This window comes from Leuciscus leuciscus (genome assembly GCF_965113295.1).
Source record: "Leuciscus leuciscus genome assembly, chromosome: 19".
NCBI lineage: Eukaryota > Metazoa > Chordata > Actinopteri > Cypriniformes > Leuciscidae > Leuciscus > Leuciscus leuciscus.
The window spans coordinates 28,279,172-28,300,130 of record NC_138743.1 but is presented as its reverse complement, the minus strand read 5'-3'; the positions used below and the strand labels follow the sequence as shown (position 1 = coordinate 28,300,130).

General features: G+C 39.3%; 1 protein-coding gene across 1 annotated transcript in view; it reads right to left on the bottom strand.

Annotated features, from left to right (window-relative positions):
* Positions 1 to 20,959, bottom strand: part of sh3rf1 (SH3 domain containing ring finger 1) — a 58,401-nt gene that overhangs the window by 24,982 nt on the left and 12,460 nt on the right. The window contains exon 3 of the mRNA XM_082146635.1: positions 341 to 616. Within this exon, the coding sequence (XP_082002761.1) occupies positions 341 to 616 (276 nt within the window). The remainder of the gene's footprint in view (positions 1 to 340; positions 617 to 20,959) is intronic.

The window sequence follows — 20,959 nt, the reverse complement described above, 5'->3', positions numbered from 1 at the left end:
TCTATCCAAAACACAAATAGCTAGAGGGTAACTTGCACACTTATGTTGTAAGCAGAAGAAAATGTTTCTTTTTGTCTCTGCAACATTATAGCAGTGCTGTTCGTTCACCCTTAAAATTAGTCACTATTTGTTTTCACTAGTGGAACATATAAAAGGAGAAATTCTGAAGAATGCTCATGCTTCTTTTTCCATTCAAACTAAGAATATCTAATGCATTAACTAATTCTAATGAATTGACTTGTAAAGTGCTACCATATTTCTTTATGTACTTGTAGATGGGTGTGTGTATTTGAATGGGAGAGTAAAGACTAATTTCGAAGTCTTTACAAATGTTCAGCACCTTTGAGAATGGCAAGCAGTCCTTGTCAGCCTCCTTGTCTTTCAGTTCAAAGTCATACAGGGCCTTGCATTGAGGGGGTGGCTGTGGGAGAGGTTTGATGACCTGGACAAAGTTGGTGGGGAAGAATCCATGAACTCCGCCCATCTCTCCATGGTACCAGTTTTCATCCACCTGCCGGCGCAGGATGATGATGTCACCTTTGCTGAACTTGAGATCTCCGGGTTCTTTGCCATCATAGTTGTATAAGGCCTTGGCACAGGGTAGCTGAGGTACTCCCTGTAGTAAAGAGAAATACAGGACGAGGATTACTAAAAGTGAAAGTTCAGGGTATCCAAAGTAACTTGGATTCATGGATAATGCAAGATCAGCACTCAAAAGCACATTCATTTTTCAAACTCATAGGACAGGCGAAGGGTGACCATGATAACCACAGCCAGCTTTCATAGAGCGTGACCATGTGTGGAGTGGAGGAGTGTAAAGTGAAAACAGGGATTCTATAATAAACCCTTCGCTGCAAGTTTTTTTAAACGTATACACTGCTATCTCTGGAGCCTTTCACACACTATCCTTAACATTGACATCTGCAATATGAAAAGAAATAAAGAACCACATATATAGTCTTTGCTCAGATATACACAAAGTCAAAATGCTAACATAAGCTCCATGATAGCTTTTGTGCTGTATAAGAGTGATAAGTCTGTCTGGCTTCTCTTTCAGCCTGACCTTGTTGCCTTGTCTCTCTGTTTGACTGTGCCGGGCTGCTTATTCGGTCTTCCTTGCACCGTTTGTGTTGCTTAACTTACTGACTGCCTCCTTGTCTGACAATCCCAAAATACCCTGGGATATGCCAATGGATTCAAAATGTTGTGGGGCAAGCCCATTTATCAATGTGTGTGGAGTTTTATGGTGCAGAACCAGTCGTCTGGAACCGGTCAAAGCTCCTTTCAAGCCTGACAATGATCCACAGCCAGAAAGAGGGAGGAGGAGGCAGACGCAGTCCTGCTCAACTGAATGAGCCCTTTTCAGGCAAACTGTTCAAGAGAGAGGCCCTCTGTCCAAGAGGACCCCCTCCAACCACCCAGCATAAAGCGCAATGGGCTTCCTCCACTGTAGCATGCATCTCCTGCCCATAGTGAGGAGAATGATAATCACAACACCAATAACAAAGAGAATCAGAAAATAACCATGAAAGACATAAAGGTATTGGAAAGGTATAGGCATAAGTACTGTCCCCCTTTACTTAACATACACACAAACTGTAAGAATATGACTAATACTGACAAATAAACAGTAGGCCTATGAGGTAAGGCTTTTAAATAGCAGTCCCAAACTAGTTTTTTGTTAATACAATGTTGGTATAAGCCACCACAGTCATTAAAAAATAAACAAAATATCCCAAAGTGAAAATGAAATGGCATTTTGGGGTTATGGAAACCCCACAAAATACTAAAAAGAACTGTTAATGAAACATGGAAACTGAGGTGAGAGACTTTTTATTTCCGCGTACACTTACGTCACTGTCAGTTCCTATTGTGCTGGGTTCTCTGAAATAGTCATGATTCGCCTCTCACAAAGTAACATGCTCTAAACACACCTCTTGAACACGCAGAATAATGTAAGTGGACTTTTTTTTTTTTGCAATCGCGGCTTTGAACGAATACGTAATCGTGGCATCCGTAATCGTGATTAGAAATTCGATTAATTGTGCAGCCCTAATGGAAAGAAAAGGAGATGGTATGCAGGTTGGCAGGTATTTGGGTGGGTAGGAATAAAAGGAACAATTGCAAAAAGGAAGGAAGGAAGAAAGGATGGACAAAAAATTAGATGGTACTTAGGTGGGAAGGAATAAAGGAACAATTGTAAAAAGGAAGGAAGGAAGCAAGGAAGGAAGGAAAGGAAAAAAGGATGGACAGAAAAGGAGATGGTATGCAGGTGGGCAGGTACTTAGGTGGGAAGGAATAAAGGAACAATTGTAAAAAGGAAGGAAGGAAGCAAGGAAGGAAGGAAAGGAAAAAAGGATGGACAGAAAAGGAGATGGTATGCAGGTTGGCAGGTACTTAGGTGGGTAGGAATAAAGGAACAATTGTAAAAAGGAAGGAAGGAAGGAAGGAAGGAAGGAAGGAAGGAAGGAAGGAAGGAAGGAAGGAAGGAAGGAAGGAAGTGGGTCAGTAAAAGTTACTTAGGAAGGAAAACCGGCAAGGTAAGCAGGCAGGCAGACAGGAAGGAATGATAGTACGTAGAAAGGCAGATTGAGAAAAAGAAAAAGAAAGAAAACAAGGGAAAACAAAGAGAGAGAGACTGATGCGTACTTTCAGCCCAGAGTAGGATCAGACAGTGACTAAGCAGCACTCACCACAGAGAGGACAGACGGTCAAGCCAGACACAGAGACAACTAACTAGAGGGCAAACTGACCTTTCAGAAACCACATCCTTTCTTCAAACTTAAAAAACAAACCAAAAAGGAAATAAAGATTAAACTAAGAAATGTTATTTGCTCACAATTCTATGTAATTTGGGCCGACAGCTTTATTTGATGTAATGTAACTCCGTGCCAAAATCCGACTCGAACAACTCAGAAATCAAAGCTCCATCCGTCTGTGCACCTCTGTGCACTCTTCGAACCCCCTTCTGCTGGCCTCTCTCAAAGGCAGCTGTCAGCAGATCTGCACATTTACCCACTTTGCACAGCTTAGAGCATGAAACAGACAGAAAGAGTGAGAAAAGAGGAAAGACATGAAAAAAAACCAAGGGATAAGATGGAAGGAAAAGAGACAAAAAGGGTAGGACGGTAAGAAGGAAAAGAGAAAGAGTTTGATCAAAAGAATTTTAGGATGGCCGGTGTGTGTTTTTCCGGTCTAAGCCTTGCGTGTGAAAACGAAGGGTACTAGAGATTGCTTGAACTGGACTGACATTAAAGAACATTCAGGCTTTTATCCAGTCCAAACAGAGCACTGAAGGTGTGCGTGTGTACGCTTGCCCGTTTGTTAAAGTTACATGAATCTCAAACCTCTGTTAAAAAAAAAATTGTGCCCACTTGCAGTCTTTGAGGTTTTCTGATCTCAAGACTCATTCTGGTCCAAGAACTCTTACATGAGACTGGAGGGATAAACACCAGTCTGTCTCACTAAGGATCTAAAGAACACGATCAGAACTACAGGATATTATAAAAATAATGCAAGACAGCTCTGAGTCCAGTGGACATGAAATTACTCAGCGCTGCACAACTGTGCTAAACTTCTCACACTGCAGGGAAAAACAACAACACCTTTATTCGTTAAAGTGCTGAAGCAAATGAGATTATAATGTAAACAAGATACCTAAAAATACCTAGTAACAAGATACAAACCTTTGGTGGTTCTCAGAGGGCAGGCATGCTGATTTCATCCTCTCAAATTGACAATTACAAGTGATTTTTCATTTAGCAGATGCTTTACAGTGACTGGGATTCCCTCATGCATGGAAATTTGCATTGCAATTTTGCAAAACTATTTCAATTTCCAATCAAATTGGTAGAAGTTGTCATGCTGTCACTAGTAGGCATTCCTTTAGTTTTCCCCCCCCCCTATTGGACTTTGGTCCAATCGTTTCAAATTAGATGATAAATTAGTGGCCAAAATTGTGCAGTGTGAACATGGCTTAATCATGACAAAGATTTCCAGGACTAAGCTGTTACTGAAAAATGTAGATGAATCAAGAACTATCTGGACTAAATCCAAAGTGCCATACGATTCCCAGTCCCACCCCTTCTTATTATTGTTAAATGTCTAGCTCAAGGGCAAAATGGTAACCATTCTCAGGTCATTTATGTGGGGTTTGATTCTATAACCTTTAGGTTACTAGCACAGCCACAGATATTAAACCACTCCCCAATAAAAAGGGTGGATAAAGTAGAACTGGAAAACAAAGCACAACTACATCACAATATGTCAAAATACATGTACTAACCACTAGGCCATGACTCCAACTCTTTTTCAGGTAATACTATTGGTAGTGATATATTTAATAAAAAACTGAGAGCAAAAAAAAATTAACTGGGGATCTGTTCTTTAGATTTCATCACACAATTTGGCTGGCGGCGATGTTTGACGTTTCTTAGTGGAGTGTAACCTGCCTATAATTTGTCAATGTGTGACAGCTAGATGTGCCTAATAGACCACTAATGAGAAATGTGTAATCCAATACTAATGAGCTCTCCAAGTCAACAAGCCATCAATCACTATTAAGACTCTAATATCCACAAACATCCCGACCGTCTCTAAATCACTGTTAGAGGCAATCTAATGTCATACCACACAGCCTTTTAGCTCACTTGGGGAAGACTTTTTCTAGCCACCCCCGTATTCCTCGTTCATTCACTTTCAATTCACACCCATTTCATCTGTGACCCATCAGTGTCATGATCATGTTTTGGACAGGTTGGCAGGGCTCCAGAGTAAAGAAATGACTAGAGAGCCACTACAATGAAACAGTTAAGGCCCGTTCAAACCAAGAATGAACACTGTAAAGATAACTATAACGATTTCTATATTAGCATCCACAGCAGCGGCCTATATTGTTCTGTTTAATATAAGCGCATGCTGCAGTCCGGTTGTCTGCCGCTTTAAACGCTTGAGCGGTTTAAAACTGAATGGATTCTGATTGGCTGTCAATGTTTGTATCGTTCATCAGCTGGAAGAAATCATTCTGAAAGTAATTCCAAATATATTGTTTCTCTGTACCATTATCATTTGAGATATGGTGTGGATGGTGTTTTATGAATCTTCTTTATGACTGACTCCTTAACAAGAACATTCATAACAATCATTCGTTCATGAATCGGACATCGCAGCTGGTGTTGAATCGTTTTATTTTAGTCACAGTTGATGATCTATTAAAGCAGTGCTAAGAGTCAATGTTAAAGGCAAAATTACAATGAGAAAGTCATTTAAAAAAAGGTTGCACCAGCTGGGGTGCAATACCAAACAGACACTGAGTTATAGAGGCTGCATTAAAATGTACTCAGTGCGTGGAAGAAGGGCAGTGCAATGTTTCCCTGATGGTTTAGAAAAAAGCTGTTATAGGAGTTTGGGGGAGGTTTGGTAAGGCAGGAGACCATCTGACCCCCATCTACATGTAGATCATTTAGCTTAAGAAATCCCTCAACACTGACAAAGATGACAGGAAAAAGAGGACAACTCCCAAGGGGCACAAGCAATCAAACCCATCACACTTTAGTGCTTCCCTCATAACCCTAGCACAATCAGATTCACCAAATGGAGATGACGGAGTGCTATTGACAGGAGTTTGTGCGTGTGGCGTCCATGTTGTTTTCATTACGGCTACATTAGCTGAAATGGGCTGCTAATGGCTCTGTTTATGACCACTGGGAAATGACCTGACCTGTCCCTCATCTGTGTCCTCAGCTAAAAATGGACTCCCACCCACAGCTGCTGCTGAAGCCTCATACTTTTCACCTCAAGACTAACGGGCATCCCTGCTGAAGCTTTAGTGGATAATTACTTTGTAAAGGATGATAGATCAGGTGTGGAGGATGCTGAGTGGGCGCTTACGACCAAGGGAAGGAGTGAAATTGATTCAGTCAATGCAGGGCTGAGGTCTGAATAGCAAAACATCAGGTTTAACCAGGCGAAGGAAACAAATATTCATCTGCAGCAATGATTTTAGTCTGTCATGAACCCAGCAAGGAGCAAAAGTTCATCAGACTGCAGCAAGACCTTGATGAGGAACGGAAAGAACAGTGTTCATGTTAGATCAGAGAGAGAGAGAGAGAGAGAGAGAGAGAGAGAGAGAGAGAGAGAGAGAGAGAGAGAGAGAGAGAGAGAGAGAGAGAAACAGTTAGAGAGCTAATCAGGTTAGACATGTACTTGTCCTGTCCTTCTACATTCAACCCTTGACCTTTATATCCAGTAAATGAGTAGTTTCCTTCGATGATCAACATTTAAATGGGGTATAAGGTTTCCATGGCAACATCTGCAGAAGATCCACAGTTCTTGCTGTCACTTTCATAGCAGAACACAGAAATGAGAGGTGGGGAGGTGGCGAGATGCAGAAGTTTCATGGCATAATGTTAGAAAACAACATTTGCTTTCACGCACTCTGAGAGGGAAAAATAGCTCATGGAAAACAAATGATATTTAACCCCTTCATGTGCAAACTTAAGATATATCGCAGACGGTCCCAGTTTATTGTTGTTCAACATTCACTGCATTTTAAAACATCACACAGCACCTACTTGCTCGGGACAAACTGAGTATCATTAGAACGATTAAAGACTCAAGCTTCGAAATTTTACCACTGTTTATGATAAAACTGGGTTGCAGTGACATTAATTTCTTAATTTATGTCAGGAGTGCAAAATATTTTATCTGTACTTTTTTATATTTTGAATAGAATATCATCACGCATATGAATTCTCTCATGTCTGCTTCGGTTTATTTGTGTTCACATAGGCTAGATGCACTAGACAGCGTCCGTTAGGGCTCTTAGTCTAAAGGTGCGCATATTTGGAGAAATATTGATTTCTCACATTTGCCAAATATTTTGTCATACAGAATACCATTTCTATAGCCTGGGAAAACCCAGACAACTTCCGGCAAATTTAGATTTGCTCTGCAAGTAGTCTGGCAAAGAGCTCATTCAAGGCCATTTCCATGCCGTGGAAATCGCGGCACCAATCAGAAATGTTGAGGCGGGCTTTACACGATGACGATCGCTCTGATTGGTTTTAGGTCTATCCAATTGCGCAGGCATTTGAGCGACGTCCACTTGAAGCGCACCAACTTTTAAATGCAGCATTATTATATTCAAATTGCAAACACATGAGGACAGTCTCCATGAAAGACCCACTGGCAGATGAACATGCAACTACATTTCTCTCCGAAACGGTAGGAAATTAAATGAGATTTAATAGAGGATTTTAACTGTGACAAGATGATTGACAGGGCAGTTTACATGACGGGATGCACGCGACAGATCCGTCCGATAAAGATGATGAAGTAGTATGTCCAAAAGTTGCCTACTTTTTTGCTACACATTCAAAAGTAAATACATTTTCTTCACAAAAAGAGTACTTTTATGGCGTAGTGTAACATAGGCGAATTGGGACGCAGCATATGGCTTTACACATGACGATCGCTCTGATTGGTTTTTGGAGTTTTAGGTCTATCCAATTGCGCCGAGAGGCATTTGAGCGACGTCCGTTGGTGACGCCCCTTTGGAAATGATTTGTCTATGGAGCTTTGCCAGACCATAACTCAGTTACTACTGAGAATGGTCTGGTTTTAACCAGGCTACCATTTCTATTCATTTCACACTGAATTGTGCGATCTGAAATTATGCCCACTTAAAATTCAGTTGAAAATTCATTGATTTGATATTTAAAAATTACATTAATGTATTATTTTGTTTAACTGAACTAATAGTAAAATATAAATAAACATTTGAAATGTTATTGTTTTTCATTTTTATTTTTGAATAAATTAATAATTGATTCCTTTTTATTTTTAAATCCTAATCCACTAGTTTAACACTGCCTTTTCAACCCTTTAGACAGAAACACAAAACACACAAATGCAATCTTGTCAACAGCCTTGTTATTTTTATTTTATAGGATGCTGGAAAAAGGGCTGATTGTTTAAATTACTTCTAGTCTTTTTTTATTAGCTTGCAATGTAGCGTATACACAAACACACAGACATCACACTTTATCGTGACACTGCATGAATGCCTGTGAGATATTATCCCAACACCAATAAACCACAGAACAGAGGAAGAGAGAATCACAAAAACAGGAGGCAAAGTAAAGCTCAGAAAACACATGCGGCTCGCTGTCTGGACCCCAGATGTGCATCTGGACCACGATCACAGATGAAACGGGGCAGAATGGCTTTCTCCTGATCCCTCTTTCCCCAGCACTCTCGTTTAACTTATACCTTAGTTACGGCCATGGCCATCCGGTCACACACTTGTGTCTATTTAAGCCATGTGACCATCCCACCAGACATCCACCTCATAACAACCCACACCTGTTCCACAGTCACCGACCTCCATAAAACCTCTGCATTTCACCTTGCCGTGGGGAACCGGACTACACTTTAGGGGCTCAGGGGAACCACGGCCATTACAACTCGATTGAGTCAATCTGCCACAAAACGGTGTGCAAAGTCTCATGGGAGTTGAAGTCCTTTCATGAGATCAAAGCTGCCCAGCCTAAATGTGTGGACAAATGAACCATGAAATAGGCATGTGTAAAGCTAAATTTCAAACTAGAAGCAGAGGCCTAGTTAAGAGGAAAAGAAAAGCCATTTTCAATGAGTAAAACACTAAACATATGGGAGTACAGAGGAGATGTTGCCGAGGCACAGACTTTTCTGTAAGCTACAGATTAGTCATCAAAAAGAAACTGTTTTAACATGGAGGGGGTCTGAGCTTTATAGTGGAATTATGGAAAAGTAGCATGTGGTTTTCATGAAGCTTGTGCGTAATTGTGTGTATTTGTAACTAACTTGCTGGAAAAGTAAAGTAAATGTGTGCTGCTATTTTGCGTGTGGACAGTTTTTCTCTCACTGTGGGTGTGTGTGTACACTTGCCTGACCTCACTTACTACAGTAAAGACAGGTGGCTTGGGGAGTGCTGAGGATCACAGATTGTATATCTTAACACTGCATGGGCAGAATAACACAACCCTCAATCTACAGCACTGGGGAAAACTTCTATTTAGCATTCAGTTTTAACCTCACCACATCATCTTTATTCATCAACTCATATACCTCAAAGAAAACCACTGACCAATCAGGCGGGTTTCAGTGCTTTCAGACCCCAGTGTTCCAAACTGCCATTTTCCCCACACAATTTTGAATGAACCCAGCTTGATTTACACCCTTAAAAGGATCATACACATACCTGTCCGTCAAACGCAACATCGGAGCCTTTTCAATCATGTAAATAGGCCTATCCTTAATTGAGGCAATGTCCGGTTTTTTACATTGAAAGTTAATTCAGAAAGGATATTAGAATGATTTCTGAAGGATCATGTGACACTGAAGACTGGAGTAATGATGCTGAAAATTCAGCTTTGCCATCACAGGAATATATTACATTTTTAAATATAATAATACAGAAAACAGTTCTTTTCAATTGTAATATTCAATTGTAATACTATTTAACAACATTACTGTTTTATATTTAGTCAAAAAAAATGCAGCCTTGGTGATGAGCATCAGAGATGTCTTTCAAAAACTTTAAAAATCGAATCAACCTACCGTTAAAAAACAAAAGAATCTCATAAATCCTCACAATGATATAAAAACTCCTTCAGGAGCAGTGATTTGGGAAATTTAAGGACCATTGGTGAAGAAATTGACTCAGAAAAATGGTTTAGCATTATGGTGGGGTATGGTAAATATATAAAAGCAAGGGGGAAGTTTCCTCAATATAAGATTCTCCACAGATACTACCACACTCCAGTAAGACTTTTCAGGATCAAACTGATGAAAGACAATTTATGTTGGAAATTCCAGCTGGAAACCAGTACCTTTTTACACTGTATTTGGGAATGTAGTCTGGAAATAAGTTATGGATGTTTTAAGTGTAAAATATCTTAAACTCCTAAACTGTGTCTATTAGGTGACAAGTCTCAAATACCTAATATTTAAAAATGTGTATTTTCTGTTATTATGGTATGTATTACAATGGCAAGTGGGATTATTTTGAGACACTGGAAGACAATGAAAGCCCCAGAATTGAAAGAGTGGGCCAGTGCAATGGTAGAAACAGCATCTTATGATTCTATGCTTAGCAGAGTGAACGAGGTTAGAGAGGAGGGGTTGTCTCCTTGGGAAGAGTTCTGGACTCATATTACAGTAAGGTCTCAAAATGAATAGATCACTTTGTGTTTTGTCTTCTACTGTATTTTATTTCATGATCAAAATGTGCATGTAACCCTGTTTTTATCGTAATGTTGTACTGCTGTCCCCCATCAACCTTCCAAAAGAAGCAATAAAAAAAAACAAATCAACCCCAAACTTTTGAACGACAGAATTCCTAAAGGTAACATTTTTGCGTATAACGTATAGACGCATATTACTGGATGTTTCTAGCCTGTTTTGAACCTACAACCTTTCACTCATGAACCCGAACAATAATATCCAACAATAACCAACACGCCACACCACCACATTGCCTATAAACGCTTTGTCTTCTGCAGTCTCTGAGTATTCTGTAGCCTCTCTCTCAACCGTTATCTCCTTCTCTGTATTTTTCTCTCTCTTTACTTAGCTGACAACACTTCTGGTCTTTATGCACACTCTCTCTCTCTCTCTCTACCGCAGCATGAAGCCGTTACAAATGCAGAAATAATGACGAAGCAGTGTACTTGAAAGTCTGTGAAACACATAATGTGAAGATGTGTGTGTGTGTGTGTGTGCTCATTAGTGACAAGACAGACTGAGTGAAAAGAGGCAAAGAGAAGTAATTAGCACTGGAGAGTGCATTCTTTTCTCTTTCCCCTCCCACCAATCTTTCTCAAAACCAATGTTTTTGGTGCAGACCAGAGTCTCTTTGAGTTTGGTGTGAAAATTGCCTGAAAAGGTGGTCTGAGGTGCAGTTCTCTGGTACGTTTTGCAGTTGGAATGAATGCAATCGTTGGTAAAATGTAGTGGTGCACGATATATCGGCCGCCGATATAACATCGGCCGATATGGTCATTTTTTTACACATCGGTATCGTTCCGATGTCAAAATATGGGCGATGTGAACAGGCCGATATTTGACGTGTGAAGTTGAAGATGAAGTTGACGATGCTGACTCGATCTTAGCAGTAGTGAATGTGCCTGAGATAAATACACATTTCATACAGATGACATAAGCAGAGAACAGTCTGTTTTCTTTCGTTTTGAATTGTTCTGTTTAAAAATAGACATTTCAAGCTTTCTATATATGTCTCCGGTCTGTGAGGCAGGTAGATTTCGGTTCATTTATGAGACGCGCCCTCGCCTCCGTGTCCTGATTAAATATTTCTACTATATTTACTTCTTATTTAATTCAATCCAGGCAATTGGTTGATGAAACATTTATCAAAATTAATAGGGCTGGGTAAAAATATCGATTCATCAATGCATTGCAATTATTTGTTTCTCAATTCAATATCGATTCATCAAATCCTATGAATCGATTCAGCCCGCCGGCCAGTGGCGGCGCTGTGGGCAACACTTTAGTGTGAGCGTTCAGCGTTGTACAAGCAGGCGGCTGCAGAAGTGAGTCAAATCTGTCTCCCCATTTTAAAATGACCAACTTTACAGCAGAAAAAAACATGTTTACAGCCTGGATCTCTATGTGGCTTTGGTCTATACAGCTAATTTTGCCCTTCATAACAACTGTGAGGAGGGTGAATGTTTTTATAACTCATCCGTTTAGTTGATATTCCCGCTGATGTCAATGCTAGCCATTTGTCTGCTGTTACTAGCTGTCACTTCACCTCAGCAAATTTTAGCTGCTGAACTTGCTTTCTCTGCAGTGTTTTGTGCTTTTTTTCTGGATTATTTCATACAATTTAATACACCCATTAACGTTACTTCGCCCACGGCTGATGATTCCGTCGTTGTCGTCGAGTATCGTTCGAGAGAACAACCAGGGCTGTATTTCAGTTGTTTTCCTCTGTGAACATGCACTAATGGATGTCTGACAATTTCGTTGCTTTTTGGAGTTTTCAGATTTAAAAACGTCAATAAAGGCTCGTTCGTTCTGCTCTCACGGAACAGATAGATTATAATATGCTACCCTCAGATGAAATCATGCAGGCGTCGGCGCTTTCTCCGTCCATGCAATAAATGCACATCCTTGAATAAGCGCGGATTTTCTAGCGCATTTACTTGAACTTCATAGGCAATATATCGATGGTTTAACCCATTTGAGAGGCGGCCAAAATCAGAATTTAAAATGGACGGAATAAGCTCTCTGCGAACTTGACGAGCGATGCCGCGCTGACATGTAACGTTATGCACAAATCACCACACACTCTCTCAGAGTAATATTATGTTACTGCATAATACATTTTCAACTAGCAGAATAGTACAGAATCACGATACACAGTCTCACTTGTAGCCATGTCTTTTAACTATCATAATATTTCGAAGGGCAAAAATAGGAACTTTTAATTGGCAGTGTTATTTATTGTGTTGACAAAATAGCACTTTGTAATGTTATAATATCTATGGTTGCACTTTTTTTTATGAGTATGCACATTTTGTGCTTATGTTTACATTTATTTTATAACTTGAATGTATAGGAAGAAAGAAATCTTTCTACTAACAGTTACATGCACTTTAGTGGTGTTAATAAAGCACCTGTTTGTTACAGTTGTGTTTTGTATTCAACACATGTACAATATTGTACAGTTTGTTCTGCTAAATAAACCATGACAGGAAACATACTGGGGTCAATTTGTTCTTAAACATTAATACTGCACACATTATTTAAAAATATACTCAGGTACTTAATTACTTGTGTATTTACTTATTATTGAATCGATATCGAAGCTAATAAATCAATAACGAATCGAAATCGAATCCTCAAGAATCGAAATCGAATCGAATTGTGAAATTCCTAACAATACCCAGCCCTAAAAATTAAGATACAATTAATACAAAACGAAATTAAATTTAAAGACAGGCTTTTTGTGCTTTCTGTTTGAGGTCTCTGTGAAAGTTTTAAAGCAGTCTTAGTGGCGCTTTCAGAGCGCTCACGTCAACTGTCCCGTCCGTAACATTGTTAACGCAGTCCAGTGCGACTTATGTTTTTTTCCTCTTCATGACACATTTTTGACTGATCGTTTTTTGACTCGTAGATATTTGAATATATTGCTTGATATTTGATACCCGTTCGAATTAGATTTTTCTCAAAAGTGACAGCACGTGTGATTTGTGGATTACTGATAAGCGCGAGTGGAGAAACAGGCGTTTATTGATTCATTCTCAGTGTTGAGAAACGTAGCCTTCATGTGTTACGTTATTGTGTTAATAATAACTAAAGTAGCCTACCTAATTATGTTACATATTTATTTTGTATGAAAACTAGCGCGTTCGTTACTTATGGATTAAAAAGTAGGCTACCGTTGTATCAGTGCTGCGCAAGCTCTCTCTCTCACAAACACGGACGCGCGCACACACAGAGAGAGAAGATAATTGTAAAATGAAAAATTGAAGTTTAAATTTTGTTCTTGCTTGTTTTTTTTCTGTCAAAATATCAGAAAGTATTTTGTATTATCCATCCGTGTTTTTAAAATTTGTTAAATGACGGACGTTTTACTGTTAACACAGCCCATGTCGGATTCGTCTTATAGCCTAGGCTACTTGTTATTATTTTTAGAATGATTCGTTATGCTATTATTGGACTCCTGTCTATTCATTGTCAACTGTTTTCTATAAATATGTTTGTATTGGCTAACATTTATTCAGTTAATGAGTGTCCTGTTTAAAATGTGCAATGTTCAAACGCAAAGACGGCACGTCACAAATAGAAGCCCTTTTCCCTGTGGTATTTTTTAGTATCATATTTGGATATTGGAATAATAAATAAAGTAGCCTATCTTAATTTTACACAATGTTCCTGTTTTTTTACTGTTTTCTAAGGGTTTCTTAATTTTAGACAAGTTGACCAGCACACATTACTGTATATGCAATGCAGTATAATGCATGTGTGTCGTATGTGACATATTTTGCACACAGGTAAAGGTGCCCAATATCAGTCATTTCTAAAGTAAAAAAAAGAAAAAAAGAAGTGTTTTGGAAAATAGCTCTTTATTTGATAATCATTAAAATTTGTTTTCTATACAGAGATATCGACATCGGTAAATATCGGTATCGGCCATAACAGCAATATTAATATCGGTTATCGGTATCGGACACAATTTTCACATCGGTGCATCACTAGTAAAATGCTACTGATGACGTATAATTTGCATCTTTCATGCTCCTGGTCACATTTATACAATAAGCACATTCTTCAAAGCTGTTTATCTCTGAATAAATTGTCTTCGGAGAGCAGCTTGCACATTTCGCATCTCTTGCATCCGTGGCAGACAAATGAAAGTGCTGTTCTGTGCATGTTAAGTTTTGCCGGTAAATCCAATGTGACAAAAACATGAATAAAACAACTTCTCAGTTCCAAGTCGTCAGGACTAAGCAATCAAACTAAATGTAAAAAAAAAAAAAAACTCCAATATTTTTCCGCCTGTGCTCCCTTTTTCCATCTATTCCTGCCGGTTCTCCTATTCCATGCAATTCATCTCTACTTCTTAAACAGCTTAACCCTCAGAGACGCAAACCCCCTCTCTATCTCTCACATGTCAAATCTCTCACCTAACTGTCAAGGCTTCAGTTAATTTCATTGGCTGGTTTATTGGGCCCAGAATGCAATGCTCTGCAAGCTAGGTGACGATACAGATACAGTTTGGCGCAGTGTTAATTAAAAATCTTTTTCATAACCCGACATAGAGCAGAGTTACTTGGTTACAATCACACTTACATATTCACTTTCGAACATTCAGAGCTATCAGAGGAAGTAAAAAGAAGAAAAAGAAAAATTGAAAACAGTGGGCTGGTTGCAATGGTGACAGGAAAAGGTCTAATGTAATTTGGTGTGATCAGAGGGGGAGATGCCTGAAAGAATGAAACTAATGAGGTTAGCGTAGCAAACTTTATTAAAACGCTAAACACACACTTGCACTTTAGTGCCAACAGGCAACGCTGAAGCTGTTCCAACCCGAGTTCCCCAGGCCTGATTAGCACAATATTCAGAGCTGATTCCTGCAGTTTCATGCACACCCACAGAGCTGCCTCTCTAATCCACTTCATAGTGTTACAGTCACACAAACATCAGCACTTAATCACACATCAGCTGAGATAGAGAGAGGGGGGGGGGGGGGAGAGAAAGAACGGCATAATAGAGTCAAAGACAAAAAGCAAAAGAATAAGCCGAACCAAAGAGAAAGAGAAAAAAAGAAGAAGAAAAAGCTAAACAAGAGGAAAAAAGAAAGTGAGCACAAGCAAGAACAAGAGTAAAAGAATAAAGCAAAAGAGCAAAAATGAAAAAAAAATGTAAAAAGCACAAGAGGAAAATGAGCCAAAAAGAAAAGAAATGGCACAAGAAATAATAAAAGAGAGAAAGAAAAAGCAAAAGAGAGCAAATATGGATTTGAATGAAACGACAGTAGAGTGTGCAAGAAAGCAAAAAGTTAGAAAAAAATTGGCGAAGGAAAGGGGAAGGCACAAAAGAAAGACTTAAAGAGAGCAAAAAAAGAAAAATGATCACAAGGAAGGGAACAAGAAAGAAAGAATGAGCACATGAAAATAAAAGAAAATTTAAAGAAAGAAAATAAGAGAAAAGAAAAAGAAAAAAACAAAGGATAATAAAAAAGTAGGCTAAATAAAGGAATAAGAGCAAGAAAGAGCAAAAGAGTTTGAAAAGGGAGAAAGCAGGATATGAGTATAGGAAGAAAACTAAATGGGAGAAATGAGGCATAAAGGAAGTTAAAGAAACGTCACTCGAGGGACAAATGCAGATGAACTGAGATGTAGAGCCCCCTGAGGACCTCATCTGAACTTTCACAACAGACAGAGCCGCAGAAGAGCGTGACACACAACAGAGCCACAGGAAAACTCCTCCACACATCACAGTCAACCACAAGACCAGAGAGATGTGAAGCAACATCCATCTCACACACCAGAAGATCCTAGGAGGAGATCTGGGAGCGGTTTTATAAGCAGTTTAATACTAGAACTCAAAAATATTCACCATGATTATGGAACAATTATTAGGCTTATTATTATTATTTATAAAACACACAGCCTCTTCAGAATGAATATATATGGAATATTATTGGAATGTATGGGATTCCAAAACTATTTTGTTAGATGAACCCCTTTGACCTAAAATATTTATTTGAAATAACCCAGAGATTTTAAGTGTTTCTAATGTTTTATGAAAAAGTATTTGTACATTTTTTATTAAATTTATCTAGACGTATTTTGGGGATGTTTTATGCCTTTATATAGAGAGAGAGAGACAGAAAGCAAAATGGTAGAAAGAGCCAGGATTCAATCTCGGGTCTCCGAAGCTCAAATATGTGTTATATGTCAGAGCACTGACCAAAAGGCTGGCGTCTCCAACTACATTTTTATGATGTTCCTTCCTTTCTGCAGTTCCTTCACAAACCCACAGAGGTTTGGGAAACCCTGCCCTACAGCAAAGGAACGTCCATCCTGAAAGGATGCGGATTTGAGGAGGAGGAAGGGAATGTTTGGACACACACAACCACTGAAACTTCTCAACTATGTGCAGCTTAATCTTTCGGGGATGGGATCAAAGGTCAGACCCAAAAAAGCCCATCAATCAACATGAGGCAGAAGACCTGTCAATCAATCACCTTTATCCATCAGCATCAAGACTGAGGGAGCGTCTCCATTTCAATACTAAACAACTCCTCAAATAGAGCTATTATTTATAGATCATTTTAAACGCTGATCAAGATCAAAACAAACGGTGAAATTAAGCAAATCAGATTGGTCTGATAACAGCCATGAGACCACACACAGTGACGTGTAGATTTGTGAGTGTGGTTCAGTCCAGGTGGGCCATCACAGGTGTGACAGATTTACTACAAAACAGCACCAAAAGAAAACATTACAAACACAAAAACACAGCTGTCAGGAGAGCTCAGGTGTCTTACGAATATGCCACCCATCACACACACAGACACACACACACAGTGGCATGATGATATATGGACTGGTTAGAGTTTATTGATTGGTAAATAATGACCAGATGTGACTCAGCTGGGAAAGATGCAGATGGCAGCAATGAATGAATGCATGCAAGTGTACGTGTGTGCGTGTGTTTATGTGAGTGTGTGTGTGTATGTATGTGTGAGGAGCAGATGTTAATATTACCAAATGAAATATTCAAGGGTATATCGGTCTAGTCCCACCTACAGATTGAGATAACCTTTCTCAAATTTTTTTTTTTTACAAATCTATATTTTAAAGGGATAGTTCAGTTTGAAATAAAATGTTGGTATGTTTTAGCTTACCTCAAGGGCATCCAAGATGTAGGTGTCTTTTTTTCCGCAGTAGTTTCAATTTTGATATTTTTAGGTCAAACCGTTCTTGTCTGTCAGTCATATAATGCAGGTCTGTGGTCACCACCTCAAAGAGCAAGCACAGAGTCCAAATTAAAACAATTCCCCATCGTCCAAATTAAACAATTCCCCATCGTAAGTACACATTGATGGCCTAAGACACGAAACGAGCGGTTTGTGTGAGAAAACGAACAGTATTTATATCGTTGTTACCTCTTGAACACAGCCACGTCCAGTGATCTGAGAGCGCGGACGGGTATAGATATATACACTAGATGTCGCCTTGGCTACGGTTTCGTTCCAATGAACTGCAGTAGCCAAGGCGACCTCTAGTGTATATATCTATACCCGCCCGCGCCCTCAGATCATTTGGATGTGGCTGTGTACAAGAGGTAACAACGATATAAATACTGTTCGTTTTCTCACACAAACCGCTCGTTTCGTGTCTTAGGCCATCAATGTGTACTTACGATGGGGAATTGTTTAATTTGGACGATGGGGAATTGTTTTAATTTGGACTCTGTGCATGCTCTTTGAGGTGGTGACCACAGACCTGCATTATATGACTGACAGACAAGAACGGTTTGACCTAAAAATATCAAAATTGAAACTACTGCGGAAAAAAAGACACCTACATCTTGGATGCCCTTGAGGTAAGCTAAAACATACCAACATTTTATTTCAAACTGAACTATCTCTTTAAGGTCCGTTTATTCCAAGGACAATAACTAAAAAGTTTTAATAGCCTAATCATTGTAACTCTACACCACAGCTATAACGATAAAGACACAGCTAATGTAAGATACAATCATTAACAACCAATCACAATCCACCTGAGTATTTTAAGTGCCAGATGACAAAACCGCAGCACAAGTTTACAATCAATAGAACGCTCTCTTTTGTTGGTGTGGACACTAATATAGTTTATATTTTCACAGCAATCTTGCGTATTTATGAATGAACGTCTCGTTTTAAAGTCTTCCGGGTCTACTGACATTTGTTAAGACATCTTTAAACATTACAATCCTCATGATAACTTTTGTTAACTTTACATCAAGTAAATCCACTCCAAAAGCGAATTACTCCTGGACAGCAGCGCCATAGAAATATACAGAGCGACGGCAAAAACGAAAGTTAAAAGACAATATTCTAAAGATGGCTGCACCCTTGTTTCTCTGGCGCATAAGGTCTATAGTGAACTGGCCTTTACTCAGTGAATGGTGCTAGTTGAATAGTCCAAAATGACAAGTCATTGATTTAATACAGCCTAAACTTCTGCCCTGTGAAATATATAGCATTAGCAGAGAGAATTCAAACATTATCTGAAACATACTAATTGGAATAGAATCAAATAAAATCAGAATCAAAACAAGAGCTTGTGAATCAGAATGAAATATAATCTAGAAATCCGTATTGATACCCAGTCTCCATGTTTAGTTAAAATTCATTTTCATTTTTAGTTCGAATTAATTTCTCAAATAACTTTGTCCCTAAACATGATGTAAAAACAAAAAACGTTTCCTCAAGTCAGTCAGTCTTCCTGTCTAAGTGATTCTCAGTCAGAATAAACTGAATGAGGACCAGACCGTGAACAAAAAGTAATTCCAAAAAAAATTAAACACTATTTTCAAGCAAACCATGTCGTGAGACTCGGGACAGAAACTGCAATTAGTCTAGTTTCAGCTTAAAGACATGAGTAATTCCTGACACAGAAGACACTTAAACACACAGAGACAGAGAAACTCACACACCCTTCCCCAAGGGCCCACCGGCGTTCTCCACTAAACAGAGAGTCAGTCTCCATGGTTACGCTTTTAACACCTGATTAGGTCTTTTGATCCCTACCCTGAAATTATGTAACCTCAGGGCAGAGAAATGGACAGTCACACCCAGCAGAACCACAGCATACACAAACACATCCAAACCACAACAAACCCCAGAACACCTGCCTGCGCCGCAGCATGCTAACACACACACACCTCTGAATACACTCAAAAACAACAGGAACGCACAAGGCTTTTCACAAATAGTGGGCCAAACTGTGAAATACAACTCACATCAGCCTCATTTATTGTTAATACGCACATACACACTCAAACACAAACCATCTGGAGGCCTGTGGGAAACATTACGCTGTTGAGAATGACTTCCTGCTAACGGCTGCGAGAGAAATGAGGGGGGGAATTAAAAAAGGCGAAACAGATGAAAAGGCAGAGAACAAGAAAATGGAAGCAAGGGAGTAATGGGTAATGAAAGGGGAGAGAGGGGGAAATGAGCTGATACGCTTGCAGAGAGTACAGCGGGAAGGAAAAGAAGAGGAAAGAGAGAGGGGGGATCTGTGTGCACTGAGATCTGTACAGCGTTGCCTACAGGGCCTTAATGAAGGGGTTATTCGACACAGGCACGGGTCAGCCAGAGGATGCCGCGGCAACCATGACATCATCAAAAAGGGCCAGTGTGAGTCACCGCTGCCCGCTCGGCCACAGGGAAGCAAAGGGGCGGGTCAAAGGAATGTCACTTGTATACGTGCCAGGACGCAATAAACAGCATTCCTTGTTCCTTGCGTAAAACACCAAGTACCGCCAAAAAAACACAGCGAGGCGAACACAAGCAAACAGACTGCTGAGAGGAGGCAGGGAGAGAGGAAAAGCTTTACACATCAAAAGAGCGGCCCGCAGAGTTTAGATTTTAGGGCTTTTGGGGTTTGAGGAGGTTCCCACCAAGGAGGTTGCTCTCACGAAACTGTCACTAATGGACAAACACTTTGAGTTGAACGGTCCCAAGCGGTGCGTGTGGGTGTGCGACCGGGTGAAATGTTAAGGATTTCTCTTGTAATCTGTAGGGTATGTGGGGTAAAGAGACAGAAAATGAACTTTGTTCATAGCGATTGTAGTCCAGCACTCAGACAGACGTTTTGGGCTTTGGTGATAACAGCTGTTTTTTGTTTTTTGTTGTTGTTTAGCATCTCACACTTGATCAATATATAACCAGCTAACTTTTTTTTGTAATAAATAACTTTGAAAAAGCTTAATAAACAATTAAAGCACTCTTTCAATGCCAAAAATCGCAAACTTTGACAAATACTGTCTATTATTGTTATTCTTCTGAAGTGGTTATTGTTTACCGGTGGACTGATAAAAATGTGCTTTCCAACTCCAAGAAATTGGCGTTAGTCCAGCCAATCAGATCTCAGCTTTTGAAAAATTATGGACATTACAATGTTGTTTATCGTTTCATGTTTAACTTCTTTTATCAGTGACAAAAATGACTGAAGAAAATCACCAGTGGATTCAATAGACATTGTGTCAATTTGCAGGGTAAATAAGAGTGACAGTATCAATGATTATACTGGGATGGGAAAATCAAAATACATTATTTAAGTATTTAAATGTAAAATCTATTGAAATAATAATCCCGATCACAATGTTGAGGGAAATAACTGATAACTGTGAAGTTTCTATATGAGCAAGCCATCTGAAGAAGAGACTA